Source organism: Condylura cristata, unplaced genomic scaffold, assembly GCF_000260355.1.
Source record: "Condylura cristata isolate star-nosed mole 26May11 unplaced genomic scaffold, ConCri1.0 scaffold00015, whole genome shotgun sequence".
Lineage (NCBI taxonomy): Eukaryota > Metazoa > Chordata > Mammalia > Eulipotyphla > Talpidae > Condylura > Condylura cristata.
Window position 1 is genome coordinate 32,583,082 of NW_004567116.1, and position 18,545 is coordinate 32,601,626.

Sequence of the window (18,545 nt, forward strand, 5' to 3'; positions counted from 1 at the left end):
TACTCTCTGATCGTGTTGTTTTAAATGCCTTACATGAAACGGCTTGTCTCCCTGGGGACCCCCAACACTAAGGACTACTTTTAACATTTACAGCTCAGGTCTACCCAGTGTGAAGCACACAGTGAACATGGAATCGAACTTTGGGGAAACCAGCAAACATCGGGTTAGGAGAAGCCCTGCCCTTAAAACACCATCTAGGGGAAATATATCCTGTCAATAAAAAATCTTGGCCAATTCTTGGACTCTGTCCCACTGGGAATCCCACGTATAGCCACAGCACCCTACCTGGGAGGCCTTCTTCTGGAGGTGCAGCGTCTGTATGCCGATGTCCCAGATACTGGGCCGTGGTCCTTGGGAATCGGTGGTAAGCAAGCCGTGCATACTTCTCCCGGATCATCAGGGCTTTGGCCAGACTCTTGGCAGCCTGCTCATAGTCCTCCACAGTGATCTGCATGAGAGGGTTGCAGAAAAGAGCTCATAGAGGAGGCATGACATTACTGGCCTAGCAGTTGTAAACTTGGGTTTCTAGAACATTCCAACCATTCCTTGACTAGGAGGAGAGACTCACTGTGGTTAAACTGTTTGTGAAGACACTATGGTTTAAGCTGAATAACTGATTTCTGGGAGTCTGGGGCTTGGGGTGTGCTATCTGCATGTCTAACTAGACTCAATAAAACCTTGGGTGCTGAGTGTCTAATGTGCCTCCATGGTAGACAACACTTCTCACTGCTGTCATAACTGGGTACTGAGGAAATTGTGTTCTGCTGACTCCACAGTAAGAGGACACAGGGAAGCCTATAGCTGGTCTCCTCCAGATCCCCATGAACCTTGCTGCCACCAAACACCATGCTGACTTTGCTCCACATCCTTCCACTGCAGTAAATCCTAGTCGTGAGCACAGTCATGTGCTGAGTAAAGAGTCCTAGCAAACAACTGAATGTGAGACGGTCTTGGGCCCTCTGACCTGGGAGGAGAGTTAGGGCTGTTAGGAGGTGAGTGGACATTCCGTCCTGCACACCCCAAGGTCGGCCTTACATGCTGCTGGGTAAATCACTAACCTGCTGTTGCCCTTGGTGCACAATGAGGCAGAGTCTGGGCATGAACCTGATGAGGTGAACACTGTTATTTTTAGTTGAGAAAATATGAGTCCTTCAGAGGTAAAAATAAAAACTCCTGCATGTTCTGCCTAACACTTTGCCCACCCAGGCTCATGATTCATCCGATCATCAATCCAGTTCATCTAGTCAAGCACTTATTGACATGTTCTATGCCAGACACTTTCTGTAGATTTCATTTTGGTCCTCACTATAACCCATTTTATAAATGGGGAGACTAAGGCTCAAAGAGAATAATCACTATCTAGGAAGGTTTTTGGGTTTTTTTACCTTTTTTTTTTTTTTTTTGTAGAAGAGATAGGGTGTAGGTCAGAGATGCAGGGTGTGACAGGACTCACAGAGGCAGAGTGGGGAGCAGCAGGTGAGACACACCTTAGACCTAATCCCCAGGCCACCAGGGAAGCCCCCTAGGAAGTTTCAAAGTCAAACTTCAGACTGTGACCTGATTGATTCCCAAAGTCCAAGGAATATCTGCTTTTCTGGAGTTGCCTCATGTTTGAAGATGACTGAAATAAATTCTCACCTTCCAATGGGCTCATTAATCTTAGTCCATTTGGGGAGCATGTGTGTGGCAGAAATCTGAATGTGCTTAGAAAGACAAGCAGCTAAACAACAGTCCTGACAGGGTAAGTGACACAGCAGAAGGAAGCACAAGATGCTGGTGGAGCAGAGAGCAGGGAAGGGCAAGGCCCGGGGGTTTCCTCCTTGGCTTAATTAAAATTCCCTTTTAATTCTGAAATATTTTAAACTGAGAAGCACTGGAGGAAGTGACAGACATTCATTCCAGAGCTGTCAATTTTAATATTTTTCATCATGGGCTCAGATCTATTAAAGAGTTGAATAAATAAATCATCACAGATACAGCTACATCTCTAACCTCCTTACTCCTCCACCACGCCATCCTCAGAAGTTAGCATTTATCTTTCCCATGCATGTTTTTATGCTTTTACTAAATGTACTTCTTGCTTTTTCTTAAAGAAAAGCTTCTCCTTTCCTAGCTCCAAATGTCTCCATAAGAGTGTGTTAATTCCCCCCCCCCCAAAATAAACAAATGCCTTTTGTAGCAACATGGATGGAGCTGGAAAAGATTATGCTTAGTGAGATAAGCCAGAAGAAAAAGGAAAAATAAGAAATACCAGATGGTTTCACTCATAGCAGGGGTATAATGGACCAGGCGAGATAATAATAATAATAATGAACAGCCATATACCAGAGACATTTTACAGAGGTGGAGTGGGGAATGGGATCAAAATGGGGGGGGGGGGAGAAGTGCACTGGACTATAGTGATGGCACATGGGGATTACAACTGAGATGGAAAAAGGCACAAAATGATGCAAAAATAAATTATTATATTACTAAAAAAAAAAAAATAAAGAGTGCACTAATTCCACTTTGCACCTTCCAGTGAGTGGCTTCTGACAGCAGCAGGAATAGGACAGGACAGCTTGGACAAAAATAAACCCCTGCCAGTGACAAACTCAAACTTTTGGTCTGTGGAAGTGACGGAGTCAAGGGGCCCGGCCACACTGAGGTTACCGAGAGGGTGCTCAGGATCTTGATGGACCGGTGCCCACCGGCCAGCTTGTAGGCACTGCAGGTCCTATGCCCAGCAGCAGAGCCTGTGGGGTCGGGTAATCTGCAAGGTCAGCCTGCCTCTCACGGACGCACTGCTCTCTGGGGACCAATTGTCCAATTCAGGGGCTCTATATTCTACAACATGCCAGCCAGGAAACTGATGGAAGAAGCCAGTTACACACTTAATCAATGCCCTCTCATTCAGCTGGAGGTCCGCCCACCTCCATTCACCACTGCCCTTCCCACATGCTGGAGGGCGATGGACACCCATAACGCCTGAGCAGAAGGCTGCTTCTTCAGACAAGGTTGCATTATGTGCTATCCAGTCAAAATTCCCACACATTGGAACTTAAGTAAAATAATGGAAGGTACATCCCCACAATAGAATACCCTGCCCTTATTTTTAAAAGGCAGTTATTTATATATTAACAAAGCATTACCTTCAAGACATTTATACTATCAAATGAAAAAAGAAAGGTGCAATATAATATATACTACATATTACCATTTGTGTAAAAATAAAGAAATAAACTCTTGGTGCCTACTAAATTATAGGTACACAGGCTGCATGGGTGAGAACAGATGAGAAACCAAAAGCAGTGGCTGCCTCAGAAGAAGGGAATTATAGGTGGATGGAGGATATGATTTTTGTCCATTTTAAATTTTATTCATATGCAAGAATTCTCAGTCACACAAAGAATAAAATCTGTTTTAAAGGTAGGAGGAATTTATTTTAAAAATAACAAGTTACTCTTTCTCACATACTATAGATTGTAAAATTACTGTTAAAAAGAAGAGCAAGGCCTTCCCTGGTGGCACAATGGGTTAGGACACAGCGCTGTAAGCTGGCCACAGCAGCTTCAGTGTGAGTTTGATCCCCACCCCAGAGGTAACGACATGGCATGGCAGACCTCTCCTGACTCGCCCGCTGCTCCCCTCAGCAGTGTACTTCGTCGATCTGCCTGTTCTGTTCCCCACTCTGTCTCTGGTGAAGCCTCTCACCACCCTTATGGCTCTGGCCAGTACCCCAGTTCTGTATGCACAAATAAGTAAATCTTTAAAAAGAAAAGAAGAGCAAAAGAGAAAATAGTAGGTTGAGAGTCAAGGAGCTAGAACCAAACTCACCCCCGGCACTAGCTGAATGATGGCTTCCTTCAAGAAGTAAGCGACAAAAACACATCATCCAAACAGGTATAACTAGCACTAACTAATTAACTTGGCATAAGGTCACTAACTTGGCATAAACCAAACTAGTTCACTTTCCATCAAGCCCGTCTCTTCCTAGTTGGAGGTAGCAGGGAGGGGAGGGCGAGGGGAGTTGACTAGTCTATATGTAAAGATACTGAACCAAGCACACAGGAAAAGTTGTGTGGATGAGATAACTGATTTTACCCAAGCCAGTCAATATCAGGACTGTGAATCTATTCAACATTTCAACCCTAACGGGCCCTCTTCAATGGGCTACAGGAACATAAAGCAGAGAACATATGGAACATATAGACCACGTTATGCCAGTAGGAAGCCCTGGGCCTCTTGACAGGGATGGGCAATATCTCAGACACACCACAACTTCAGCAAAGACCCAACTTCTCTCTGACCCCTCCTGTACCCCCACACACTGGGTCAGGCTCCAGGGCTGGCCATGACCCCAAAGGTCCATGACCCCTTGTCCTAGCCTCTGACAAGGACACAGGGGAGAACAGAAGTGGGAAACACCTTACCCCTGCACAGTAATCTCCACTGATGGTGACCCGCTGAAACTCAGGCATGGCGTAGGGAGGTGCAGGTGCCGGCTGGGAAGTGGCTCCAGTGATCACAGGGGTTGCGGGTGACATGACCGGACTGGCTGTCGGGGGTACCTTCCAGTCTTGCTGCGTTGGCATTTGCAGAGACAGGGACTGGGACCGAATCATCTTGAAACTTTTCTTTCTAAAAGCCAAGGACAAGGAAAGTGGGAGATGTCAGCAGCTAATCTGAGCGAGTGTTAGGTTGCACACAAGGCAGAAGAATCTTGCCCTGCCGTGAAAAAGTCTGATTATTTGTGCCATCCTCTCACACACATCTCTATGAAGAGGTACTGAACAGTCTTCCAGACCTTCCTCCCTGCGGTCACTTAAAACTGCTGTGGGCACTTAGAATAGGCAAAGGCCTCAGGAGACAGTGGGCAGACCATGCACAGGGGTCTCGCAGCAGAGGGCAGCGTGGTGAGGATAACATCAAACCAACCATGTGGACCAAATGCTAACTTCAGATAACCCAGTCCCCCAGCTCAGAGACATACTCAGGAAGGACTATAATCAGACACATTGAAGACCATCACAGTGTACTTCACAAAGTTAGGAATCTGAAGTTTGGGAGCTAAAAGAAATCATGACAATCAACAAATCCCACCTCTTTGTTTTATTAAGGAGTTGGGATACAGAAGTGAACAACAAAGTCACAAGCAAGGCTGTAGCTAGCCCCCAGCCTCCTAGCTCCCTGGTACCTGCTCTGCTTGCCAATTCGCACCCGTCCCCCCAAACCCCGCTGTCCTGGAGTCTGACTTGTGCCCCATGGTTATTGCTGCTGCTGGGCATGCACTGATCTGTATCTTTTTGAGAAAAGCATTGATCATTATCAACTCCAAGTCCCTCTGGACTGTCAGATTGACACCAAAAGATGATTTCACCAACCCTCAGGGAAGTGGGGTACATGTAAAATATCAGAAGTTCATGCTTATTTGCTATGCTGATTGATGAACACTTGCCTTCCACATTAACTAAACAGCAACATTTCAAATGACAGCACCCATGGAACCTTCCCAGGAAGGGAGTCAGCTAACAGTGAGGTAGGGCCATCAGCATTCCTCTCTCCCAAGTCCCTTTCTGCTTCCACTGGAGCCCAGGGCCCCAGCATTGCCACTTAGTGATGTTCAATGTGAGAAATTAGCTGACTTCTTGCACTACCTTTTTTTTAGTTCTTTTTTTTTTTTTTAAGATTTTGTTTATTTATTTTTGCATAGAAGAGCTGGGGTATAGGTCAAGGGGTGAGGTGCAAGGTGTTAGAGGATTCACTAGAGACAGAGTGGGGAGCAGAGCACGCAGATTTTTACTGAAATACACTGCTAAGAAGAATAGCGGTGAGACAGGAGAAGTGTGCGGCTCCATCTGTGGGTTAGCTCCCTGGCTGGGCATCGAACTCAGGTTGCAGCAGTGATAGTGCTGAGGCTTAATCTCTAGGCCACCAGGAAGGCCCCGACTTGCACTACATTGTGCCAGAGGGTTCAGCAGCCTCCCAGTACCTGTTCCACAATCAGGGCCTATAGCCACCTGCAAAGGACTCCATGTCCCATAAGTGACAACTATCAGTCCCCATCTCCCATAGAGCTCTTCTCTTCTCCAGGCACCAGTGACACCTACATGGTCTGTAGAAATCACTGTTCCCCAAGCTGCCATAGGACTTGGCTGAAGCAGCTACCTTCCTCCTCACTTTTGGCCAGGTCTCACTGACCCACTGTAATATTTTTCAGGAACCACTGTTTTCTTCCCTTATCTATATACCTCCCACTTGCCATGGCTCTCTCTGTCCATGAGTGGTCTTTATCTGCCCACCAATGTATTCATCAGTTTGGACAATTGGCCATTTACAACTTGAAAATGGAAACGGCCCATTTTCAGTAGTCTGTCTTTGCCCTGTCCCTGGCCTTGCATAATAGATGCACTGGGCTGTTCAGGAAACAGCCTGAACCCCAAGGCCTCTGGCAAGGCTTTCCCCAGCCTGCCACTCATCCATCAAAGGAGCTGAGTCAGGTATCCTACCCAGGAAGATGCCAACTCATGCTAGTCAGTCATGGCTCAGAGGCAGATTCACTTCGAGCAATGAGGTTCTCACTTTGGCATCTTCTAAATGTTCACAACTAGAGGAAGTGCCACTGGCTTTGGGCTCCTCCTCACATTCTGACAAGTTCAGCCAGGTCTCATGAAATTCTGGCTCTGTGTCACTCACCTGCCTACCACACCACTTTTCTATCTCTGAATTTTTATGTCCATCAGTGTTGCCCGAGGGCTGGTCCTGGCAGGGAGAAGTAAGTGATGTTGAAGGTGAGCACCAAACATAGAAAAAATGTTTAAGAAAACAAAACAAAACAAAACTATGATCAGAAAGCTGAAAGTCCAGCTAGCCAAGAGTGCACCAGCTTATTCAAGGAATGTCCTTCTCCTTCCTCCTCTGTGAGGATGCCAGTAGCTACCAGGAGTACCCAAAGAATTCTCCTTGAAGACATCCATTACAACTCCAGAGTTGGTCTTCAGGTGACTCACAGATAACCACATGTGAATATTGGTGAGCTAGGAGCTCAGATTTTGCAGGTATAAGAGACAGTGGGCAACTCCTCCAGGCACAGTCACCTTGGACAAGAGCTGGGTGTAACCCAGCTTGTAGCTCAAATCAATGAAAATTGGAAAAACTAAATGGGTCATAAGGAGAGCGCCTATGTTTATTTTCTTTTGCTGCAGAACAAATTTAAGGTTGGCTTACAACAGCCATTTTGGCTCACAGATTTGTAGGTGAAAAGTCTGGGTGAACTTGGCTGGCTGGGCTCTACGCTCAGGGTGTCAAGGCCAAAATCAAGATGTCAAGTTATAATGCTATGCACTTAAAACCTGTATGATGTTATAAACTGATATTACTTCAATATATTTGTTTAAAAAATTGGTCACATTGGACTCTTGTTGGAAGATTCTAATAAACACTTTACTTCCAGGCTCCTTCAGGGTACTGACAGAACCCCCTTCCATTCCTCCAGAGGGGGCTCCAGTTCCCACTGATTCTCTGACCTGGCACATAGCTCCCTCCTCATCAGCTCCCTCCTCATCAAAGGCAGGCACGGTGCATTGTTCTGGTGCTTTGAATGTCTCTGACATCCCCCTCAACTACCAACCTGAGAAAATGTCCCACTCTAAATGTTCGAGTGATTAGCTCAGACCCACCACGGCAATGTTTCAAAGAATGCGGTGATTAGTATAGGATATCTTTGAGAGCCATTTAAGAAATTCTGCCCACAATAGGGCCAATCTAATACTCATTTTATACAATATACAGTGGAGCCTCGGGCAACAAAGGTGGGGAGTGACACTGACTGTGTGTGTGTTTTTATACAGGTGTCCTTCTTTCCTTTCCAAGGCTGACTGGATAATAAAATGTGACAATAAAAAATGAAGTAAATTGTCACATGTCACAATAAGTCACCATAAGTTTTATCAGAATTATAGAACTTGGGGTCTCCTGGTTGAAGAGCCTTTATAAAGACTCCTACCCCCAATCTTCTCACTAGGAAAGTCTTTGTATACCTTAGCAACAGTGAGCTCACGACCTTTCTGAATAAGACACCAGATTTCATCATTTATCCAAGGGACATTTTCCAATCACCTACTCAGGCCCAGGCCAGTGCTAGACACACAAACACCAAGTGCACAAACATGATCTGTGGCCACTATTAGAAAGCACTTTCGCATGATGGGCCAAATCTGTCTGTCCACAGTCCCACCTGTTAGACCTCGTTCTAGCCTTTAGGGCACCAGAGGAAGCCAGCTCCCTCTGCCTTGGCTGGAGCACTTCCGCCTTCCCCCACCCACATATCCAGCTGGCAGAAACCCACTCCTGCCAAGGAGCTGGCAGAGTACTGGGCTGTGAGGAGACCAACTGCAGGCGAATTCTGAGGGCCCACAGGACCAGGGAGCAGCTTCTCATCTCTGAAAACAATGGTCCCCCGAACAACAGTATCCTTCTTGCCCAACCTGCTCTGAATACAAAGAGGTGAACTGCTCCCTTTGTTAAGATATCACAACATCTCTCAGAACCTGTCTGGTGCCTCCACCCACTTGATGACCCATGGCTGCCCCTGCCATTCACTGTGTCCTCTTCACCTTTACCCTGACTCACCCCCAATCCTCCTCAGCTCCTGTGCACCCCAGAGCCTTCTGATGATAATATTTCTTTTATTTGCTAAATCCAACTAAAGAACCAGGGGGCCCTCCATGCTCTGCAAGAGCAGAGCCAGCATCCCCCCAAGGGCCTTCAAAAGCCCACTGTCCGGTCCTCCCTGGTGGCGCAGCGGGTTAAAGCACTGCACTGAGAAGCTAAAGCCACTTCCGCATGAGTTCGATTCCCGCCTGCCCCGGAGGAGACCACATGGCGTGGCAGACCTCTCCTGACCCGCCCGCTGCTCCCCTCAGCAGTGTACTTCCTCCATCTGCCTGTTCTGCTCCCCACTCTGTCTCTGGTGAAGTCTCTCACTGCCCCTGAGTCTCTGGCCTGTACCCCAGTTCTGTATGTACAAATAAATAAATCTTTAAAAAAAAAAAAAAGCCTACTGTCCTTTGCTGCCTGTCTGGGTGACTCTGGTAGCAGGGGACACATCTTTACCGTTCACTAAAGGCTCTCAACAGTGCACAATGAGTCATACTCAAAACATTCTTGAGGGTACACGTGTGGCCCCACTTCATTCAATAGACCACTATACCCCTAGGCTCTGGGGGTGATACATATCCATTCACCAATGGGGCTGACTCTGATGACACAGATGGCTGACTAGTTCAGCAGATTACTATCATGCAATGTGGTAAGGATAATGAGGTGCCCTGGACATTGTAGGGTCCCTGAAGAAACACTTAATCAGACTGGGGTGGGAGCAATGGTGCTGCAGGATCAGAGGTTCCTGCATCATTCTGAGGGAGAAGGGAACATTCCAGAATGGGGAGTCTCGTTGGAATCCCCCTCCACACACACACACACGCACACACACACACGTTTACCTCATCCTGGAAGCCCCTTCTCCAGAAGAGAACTGCTACCATAAAAGCAGGAATCACAAATCAGCATGGAGCTTTATGAACAATTAGAATTTGGATAGCAGGTGGGACTGACATTGCTGACTGACATTACTGACTTTCATTGCTGACTTTCATAGTTTCTATTACTTCCACTGTTGCTGTGCTGCTCCACATGGAAGTGGGGCCCCCTGGTTGAAGACCTGGCACCTACTCTGAAGTCCCAGCCTAACCAGAAAGAATATGGTAGAAACAGCTGACCGTGCTGTATGCTGCATGGCGGCTCTGCAAGAGGACCCACGGGGGCGGAACCCACCATGCCAAATGCCCAGCAGACTGGCCAGGTGGGTACAGCTTTGCTTTGCCCACTTGAAGCCACCAGCTGTAGTGACTGCGATCCCAACTCCTCCTTTCCCTTCACTATGCTCTGAGAGCGCAAGAGGCCTGCTGCCGGCCTCTCCACTGCTCCTGCTCACACGGGTCTCCATTCACTGCCTTCTCCCAGCCTCCCTTTCTCAGGTCCTTCCCAGCTGCCCTTCTCCCCAAATCCCCAGAGTCTACTACCTTTCAAACTAAGTCTTAAACTATCAGTCCTTCAAAAGCAGGTGAACTGACTGCTTCAAATGAAGCTCCTTTGCCAGTCGCCCTAAATTTTACAAAGTTGCCTACCCCTGATTTAAGAAGTTTCATAAAACAAAGTGATTTAACAACATGCTAGCTGTGCCAAGCTTTAATCATAGCAAATATTTTCCTATTTTATTCAAAACATTTTCAGGAGAAGGAACTGTTCCGGAGAACTAGATTTTTCAGATAACATCTGTCCCCTTTAAGCCCTCATTTAAAAAACAATTTCAATTATAAAGGAAGACAAAATTCCTGCACCTAATCAGAGCATGCCAAACATAATTTAAAGTTCATCAGATGACTCAGGATCATCACTGCCCTATCCAGTCACCATCTTAGAGGCATCTTGTCTTGAGACTGCTATGCTTTGAATTCTTGCATCTGCTTTTCATAATTACTCAGTTTCCTCCCTCGGTGTTAATGAGTAATAGTAACAAAAACAGGGAACACCGATGATGTTTTAAGCACTGTGCTCAGCAGTCATGCTTATTAGCCCATTTAATTCTCACAAGGTAGGTCCTTCCATTATCTGCCTTTTGCAGATCAGGAAAAGACTCCCACAGGTAACAGCCTTGTGAGTGTGGTCACTCACAAACAAGAGGCAAGGTTGTCATTTGAACCAACCCAGTCAGTCTGACCCCCACAGCCTGCACTCATAGTATCCACACTTTCATGACGCTGCTTCTAGAAGTCCCTCTTCCTACTTCTATCTGCTCTTTAAATCTGCCACAGAATAAGAAATAAGATAACCAAGCTTACTAGAACTCTGTGTAAAGTAAAAATAAATAAGAGAATGGACAAAAGGACTGTGAGGTTGCTCAGAAATTTTGTATTTGTTTCTAGCTAAGTGCCAGCTATGAACCACTAGGGTAGGTCAACTCTGGCTAGTTAATATGTGAAACTAGAGGGTTAAAACCAAAATCCAGATGCTGTCTTGGGAGGCATCTGCAGGTGCTACCTCTCCTCCTGGGCTTCAGTTTCCTTCAGAAAAGCCTCCACAGTTCCAGCTTCCCACCCCTGCTGCTGGCTCCAGGTAACTACTGGGTATCCCCAGGGTTTTCCTGTGTTCTTGTCTTCATCTACTGATTTTGATTCCAACTCCCTCCCCCCCTTGACCCACCCTTGAGTCCCAGTACAGACCTGACCAATGTCATCTTCCACGGGAGGCAGAGATCCCTGAAGCACGCTCTCCCTGCTGGCCTCCAAATCTGAGCCTAGCTAGTCTGCAACACAAGTACTTCTCCCTGGAGAAAGGCCACAGTACTAAAAAGGCTGTGTTTAAGCCCAGCTCAGTCCTTACAACTACTGGACACCTGGACCATGTTTTAGGGGCTCATCTTTCTTACTCATGCCCCCAATTTTTCTTTTTCTTGAAAGGAGCTACTTCCCTTCCATGGGTCCATTTGTGCTTTTACAAAAGTCCTAGTCTTTTTTTTTTTAATGAGAGAAAAAAGAAAAGTGTTGTAAAGCCTTTCTCAAAAACCAGAAACATCAAGTTTGTGAGAGAAGCCAGGGTGAGGAAGGACTTTTTTCCAAACTGGAAGCCTCATAGCATATGACTGCTTGAAACACAAACCCTCAGACTCTGAGAAGCTGGAGACCCTGCTGGTTTCCTGTCTCACTGGAAAACTCCTTATATAAGATCATCAGGGAGGAGCCAGAGTTAAAATGGGAACTGTTCACATCTGAATATTTGCATAAAGGTGTCTCTAGGGAGCAGTGACTCTGAAAGACCAGGACAAAATGGGTGAAAAGCTCCAGAGGACACTGGGATGTCTGACAGGTAGTTCTCCCCTGGCTGTATTTTGGTGAAGAAGAAGGGTGGGGTTTGGGGGTGGGGCTTTGACCCAGCTTCCCTCCATTTAGTTTAAAAACTAACAGGGTGTAGGCTCCTGGTGGTTAACACCCAGTGTAATTCTAGCGTCTACAGATCAAGAACCAAAGACTCCACCCCCAACTAGAAACTGGGTTAACCTCCAGGGTAAAGGGATTCTGTATACAAGACTAGCTGTGTGATCTTATGAGAGTTACTTTTCTTCTCTGAGCCTTGGTTTCCTAACCTATAAAAATGATAAGCCACTTGGAAAGCTTGACATAGGGATTGGAGAATGAAGATCAACTGCACAGCCCAGCACCTAGCCCACGGTAAACTGTAGCTGCTATTGCTGCCCTCGCCACAGCAAGACATTGGACAAATAGGTAACAGTTGTAGGCTAGGGCTTGCTGACCCCAGCATTATCCTAACCTTTTTACATGTGTGCTTTCCTTCCTTCCTACATGAAGATACCATCCCTCCTTTATATATGTAGGAGAAACTGGGGCACAGAGAAATTTCCTAATTTGCCCAAGGTCACAGAGCTTACTAACAAATGGTAGACCACGGTAGTTCCAGGGAACTGTGACCACACTGATGTTGTGTCTTTGGTGGCAATGGAGAAGCAGAATGTCTCTCCTCTGTTGCAAACACAGGCTAGCTAGGTCCTGTGCTGGCTTGAGGGGATACAATAGGAACCAGATACAATTCCTGGAGCTTCCAGTCAAAGGAGGCAGTTGGATGCAAACAAAGACCACCACAACCTCGATGTAAGAACAAAACTTCTGGAGCAGAGTTTGCAGAGAAATTTGGAGAAACTACAGAGCACCATTTGAATTCAGAGTAAGAAAGTGTCCATTTTGCTTTCAGCATGGGCATTGATAAGAGAACAATCTCCTTTTGCAGCTGTCCATCCAGTGTCACTCTATAATGGAAACTGATCTCGAAAACATATTATTCCTGAAATAAAAGTACCAGGAATCCTTCTGTTCTTATTATGAAGGGTTTAAAATGCTCAATTCATTCAACACAGAAGGTTCTGCAAACCTTTCACTCATAAAATTAAGCAAGCACAGTGAGATGGGGATCTCATTACCCTCCAGGAGACCATGCCCTCAGGCCTGGCGCCAACCATTTTGCCCAACACAGGTTATCGCTCATAATTGGCCAATGGCACTGATGACCCTGCACTTCATAGGCTCATAGTCCCTCAAGGAAAGAAAGCACTTAGAGATGGTGAAGCTCTGTTCTCACCTTCATGCTGAGACTCCAGTATTTACCTCTGTTCCCTATAAAGTTAAGGACATACTAAAATTCCATACTACCAAGAAAAGGAAAGATTGCCTTTAAAAATAGGGAATATCGGGCCCTCCCTGGTAGTGCAATGGGTTAGGACGCAGCACTGCAAGCAGGCCACAGGCCACTTCAGAGTGAGTTCCCAGCCCCGGAGGTGATTTCCATGGTGAAGCAGACCTCTTCTGACCCGCCACTGCTGTGTACGTCATCAATCTGCCTGTTCTGCTCCCCACTCTGTCTGTGGTGAGTCCTCTCACCGCCCCTGTACCCCAGTTCTGTATGCATAAATAAAAAATGAAAAATCTTTAAAAAATGGGAAAAAAAAGAATTTTTTTAAAAATAGGCAAGTATATTAGGACCTAGAGCTTAGTTCTGCAGTGTGCTGGGCAGGTGAGCTACAGCCCCACCACACACCTGCCCAAGCTTTTTTATTCTTTAATTCTGCTCTCCTGGGTGAAATAAGCCGTGAAAGCATGAAGTTTCCTACTGCCCATGGACTCAGATCCAAACTTCTTATCAAGGAGCACAAGGCCAGTCTGATGTGGGCCCAGCCTACTCCTCCCACCTGCAGGTTCTTCTCCCTTTAACCACACCTCTCCTTACAGGCCTTGGTGAAGATACTTGAGGGCATCTGCCCTGGCTGACTCCGCTACCGAAAAGGTCTCACGCGGTTCTGCACAGCTAGCACCCTCCTATGCCATCAGTATCAGCTCACCTCCCCTAATAGACCTGGCCCAACTACTCCTTCAGAAAAAAAGACTCACCCACCCCTCATTCCTCTCTAACTTCATATTCATCTCCTCCATAGCACCTGTACTGTACCTGGGCCTGTTTGTCCTCAGACCCACCGTGCATTCTCTCCTAGGTTTTCAGCTATGTGTCAGCTGACTTCTGGCTACATTTGGCCAAAGGCAGTCACCTGGGAAAACTGGGAAGTGCCAGAGGGTTAAAGCCATGTTTTTCCTGTCTCTGATCTGCCTTGGGAGGCGTCTGCAGCCTGTACTTCTCCTCCTTGGCTCCAGTTTCCATTGGAAAGGTCTCCACGGTTGCAACTTTCCTACCAAGCAACACCACCACTGTTCATTGTCACTCCAGACTAGGTAGTAGCTGCTTCCTGCTGTGTATAATCTCCAGGTTGCCACTCTCCCCTGTCTGTTCTCTATCACCTTTGTAAACAATTCCCTGCATTAAAATCCTACTTCTAATACTCACATGGTTTTCCTGGTTAGGCACTTATTGATACAGTACTTACCATACTTGTCATCTTTTAATTAATTTGTCCAGTTAATTATTGTCTGGACCAAATGTAAGCTCTACAGGACTGGGTTCATATCTATCTTGTTCATTATCACATTCCCCAGTGCCCAGCACCTGGCAAAGATTGAGCTAGATTAATTAATAATGCAAAATACCTGTCAAATGATGAAAAAAAAGTAAAATTGATGTGTCCCCAAGAAATCCTCAAATTTCCAAAAAGAAAACGGAAAAAAACATTTGGACATGGGCATTTATGTGCATGATGTGTTATTAAACCAGCTGCAGAGAAAAAGCAGTTTTCAATCTTTGCAACCAACCAGAGGCACCTGCAGTAAACACATGGTGAATGATGTGGCCTTGGTTAAGAAATAATCTCAGCTCACAGTGACAGTCCAATTCCCATGAGACACCTGCCCATAGCCTGCCTGGGTCTGCACACGGGCACACACAACAGTGCTGAGTCATGGGAACAAACCTTTTTGCAGTCTCCACCGACTTCTGCTCTGCCAGCTCCTTCTGCAGCTCCCTCTCCTTGGCCTCCTTCTGTCCAATGGGGCAGTCCTCGGGGACGGTGAAAAGGGACAAGGCATCTTTGCTGTCCTCTTCTCGGAGTACTTTAGCAAACACCTTCTCTGCCAGGAGCCGGACTTGCTCATCCACCTCAGATATGTTCAGCTTGGGGAACTGGCGCGGCATCTCAGCTAGCAGAGAAAGCACAAGGGTTAAACCTCATGAGTTACTGAATGGTGGAGTGGCCAGTGAGTGGGAGGAGAAGCACTAAAGAAGGGCCAGGTCCCCTGGGGGTTAGCGCTCTACTCAGGAACTCTCCAGACCAAACCCAGCATGCCAAGGTTTAAAATTAGTTCAATAAGTCATTGGATATGATAAGTCAGATCATGTTTTCATGAGAAAGCAAATGTTCACAAGTCAAAGAATGAACTGTCCAGCCCATTTTCCTGAACTCAGGGAATCTGTGGCATGTTGGCAGTCCTGCTGGCCTGATTTTACTTCCAGGCTTTGTTTCCATGGTGGAGGGAGAAGCACGAAGAAATCCCTTCGGGGAGACCATGCAACAATGACCAAACCTTACACTCCCCACCACACAGAGGGGAAGACCAGAGCCCAGAGGACTGGGTTAATGATTAAAAGCCCCACAAGATGACAGTTAAGACCTAGAGAATCCAAGGTTGCATTCCTCACTACAACACAAGACATTTTTTGCTGGGAAAAAAAAAGAACCTGCCATTGTGGTAGCACTATCTCCCAAGCTCACCAGAACTTATAAGAAAAAGCCAATTAAATAAAGGTTTGGGCAAAGGAATACTCTTTACCTTTCACAACCCAACTGAAAACTCACTTCCTCAAAGAAACTTTCCTTTACCCCTCTCTCTGCATGTTGGTTTCTTACCATCAGTAGTTGGCCCAAGTCACCTAGTTGGTTCCTTTCTTGTCTTTCTTGCAACATTTATGTAGCACTTACGAGTACTCTCTGGCAAGTGCTTTACAGTTATTACTGCAGTTAGTCTTAGCATTTCTTTGCTACAGATGAAAAAAAATGAAAGCACAGAAAACTAACTTGCCCAGAGCCACACTTTTAGTAAATTAGCAGATTTGTGCTGGTCTTAGCCTTTTGTTCCCTTTTCTCTCTGAACCTTAGGGGTTTGAACCTAGAACCCTGATACCCAACTCTTAACCCCCATGCTATGCTGCTCTCTCAGTACGTGGGTGTCAGGCAGGTCTCAGTGTTGCCAGTGTCATACATATGGAATGGGTGAATACTGACTGCATTCTTTCCAACATGTCACTTGTATCGGGAGTGGCTCTGGATGAGGAGTTTCAGGTCTACCTATGACCATAGTTCCTTTAAGGAAGGTATAAGAGAGAAGTGGATTTGTCAGTCTGACAGATGAGGATGAAGGTGAGACTGTACCCGGTTACTGTCTGGCAGGGAGAGGAAGCAATTACAAAGGAGGAGGGACCCACTGTGAGCAACCTTTGGACAATCATTCTTTGTGCCTCCCCATTTTCTCATTTGTGAGACGAAGGGATTGAACTAATGGTCACTAAGGTCCTGTCAGTCCTAAGTGCCATAATTCTAGGTAGCAGAGAGATTTCCGGTGCTGGGCAGGGGGGTGGGGGGGGAGGGAAGGCTTGCCCTTGTGGTCTCTGCCACACATTGGTCTCATTCACAACACAGACAGGAAGGAGGAAAGCAGACTAATAACAGCAAAGCATGTCTGTGAGCCCCTTGGCTCTGAAACCAATTTCCTCCTTCCCTCCATACCAAGGGCCAGGCCTCTCCTGGGTTCCTCTTGCCCCCAGGAGGTTGAGTGAGAGGGAGCTGATGAAGAAAAGTATCTTGGCAGGCCACTGTGCTGGTCTGTGGCAGTAGACACCAAGGCAGCAAAGGCATGTCCTTTGCAAAGAAGAAAAGGAACACAGCTGACTGTGGAGATTTCTACATCCTGATAACAGAGAGAAGGGGAAGCTGGAAACCATCAAAGCAGAGGCTTGGAGAAGTAAGTGATGGGCAGAAAATGGAAGAAAAATATCCAAAAAAAAAAAAAAAAAACTAGACCCAGAGGAAGATGTTTTGGCAGAACACCTCCACCCCACCCCAACCCAACCTCTAAGGACTTGGGTAAAGAACAGCATTCCAAAATCTCACATAGCATCTCAGAAGTAGGTGTCAGACCACAGGCCAAGGGTAGCCAATGCCATAAAGCACCTGTATCATTTGACAGAGTAAACCCACTTCAAGAAATTGCTTCTAAGAAAAGAATCTGAAGGCAGGAAAAAAACACAGAGATATTACCTTCACTCTTTATAAAAATAGCTTTAAAACATCCAAATTAGAGCATACTCACTTGGGAAAAAGTTAAGCAATCCAAATTGTAATCATGAGGACAGTGCAATCATATAAAAACTACTGTGGCAAACAGTAAATGAAAAAATTAATATTTAAAACTGTACCCCTGCTTTGATTACAATGAGAAAAAAAATGCATCCCCTATGGACAAAGGCTGTAAAAGAGACACATTCATGTGATCAAATGAGAGGACTGACTGTATGTGAGATAAAGTTTGATTTTCAGCATTCATGCTGCTATAGTATCATTTTACAAACACAAAGAAGATAGAAAATGCATAGGCTTACAAGTTTATGAAAAGAGAAAAACATCAAACATCTTCACCACAGAGATACCAACCCAAAGGGAATAAAAATGACACCACTGAAACTCATCCCTGCATTAGCTCGTGTGGGATGGCTGCTGCTCACCACCACCTTCTGTACTCATCCTTCACGTCCACAGAACATGCAGGGCTGACCAACCACACCCCACCAGGCCGCCTCACAAGAGGGCTTTTGGGGGACCCTTTGTTGAAAGTTCTGCCATGAACAGTTTCTCCCATGTTCTTCCATGAGGCATTTTAAACTTGCTCACATCAACTAAACATTCTTTCAGGATCACCTCTCTACAAAAGATCTTCCTTTTCCTTTAAGTGAAGTATCTTAAATCAGCCTTTTCCAAAATGGATCATAAGAAGTTAATACCTGTTGCTGGTAGAACAGGCCTTATGGTGAACGACTAGAGAGATACTGCATTCATATAGCCCCTCATCCCAGATTCCAAAGGCATGTCAAAAACTTGAGAATCAAAGTCATATTTCCCCACAAACCCCTTTCTTCCTACCCACCCCCAACAGATTCCATATGAATTTCTTACAGAACTACTACCAGTGTCTTAAATAATTGGCAAAGACTTGATTCCATGCTCTGGCAGAGGCCACGTAACCCACTTGGGGAGATGGTCCCAGTCAGCAGGCCTGAAGATTGGACTGTGTATCTGCTGTCTCTGGACATCCTTGGCACACAGTTCCCACCTGCCAATCCCTCCCTCCAGGGCTTATCTCTCCTCTCAGACCTACAAAACTGGCCGGTCAGGCACATCAAGGAAAACAGATGCCAAACAGAGCTTCTGCTCCAGCTGCTTGCTGAAGCCTTACTTTTCAACTGTTTCTCAGCTAAAGCCAGCAAGCTTAGGCAGCTTAACTGAG

At 46.1% G+C, this 18,545-nt stretch overlaps 1 protein-coding gene across 4 annotated transcripts in view; it reads right to left on the reverse strand.

The window, feature by feature from the left end:
* The window catches only part of AMPD3 (adenosine monophosphate deaminase 3), a 43,898-nt gene that overhangs the window by 19,188 nt on the left and 6,165 nt on the right, over positions 1-18,545 (reverse strand). For all 4 annotated transcript variants that reach the window (XM_012725513.1, XM_012725515.1, XM_004683050.2 and 1 more), the window contains exons 2-4: positions 14,963-15,188; positions 4,413-4,620; positions 286-448 (exon numbers count right to left, since the gene is read on the reverse strand). In XM_012725513.1, coding sequence (XP_012580967.1) covers positions 286-448; positions 4,413-4,620; positions 14,963-15,188 — 597 coding nt within the window. The remainder of the gene's footprint in view (positions 1-285; positions 449-4,412; positions 4,621-14,962; positions 15,189-18,545) is intronic.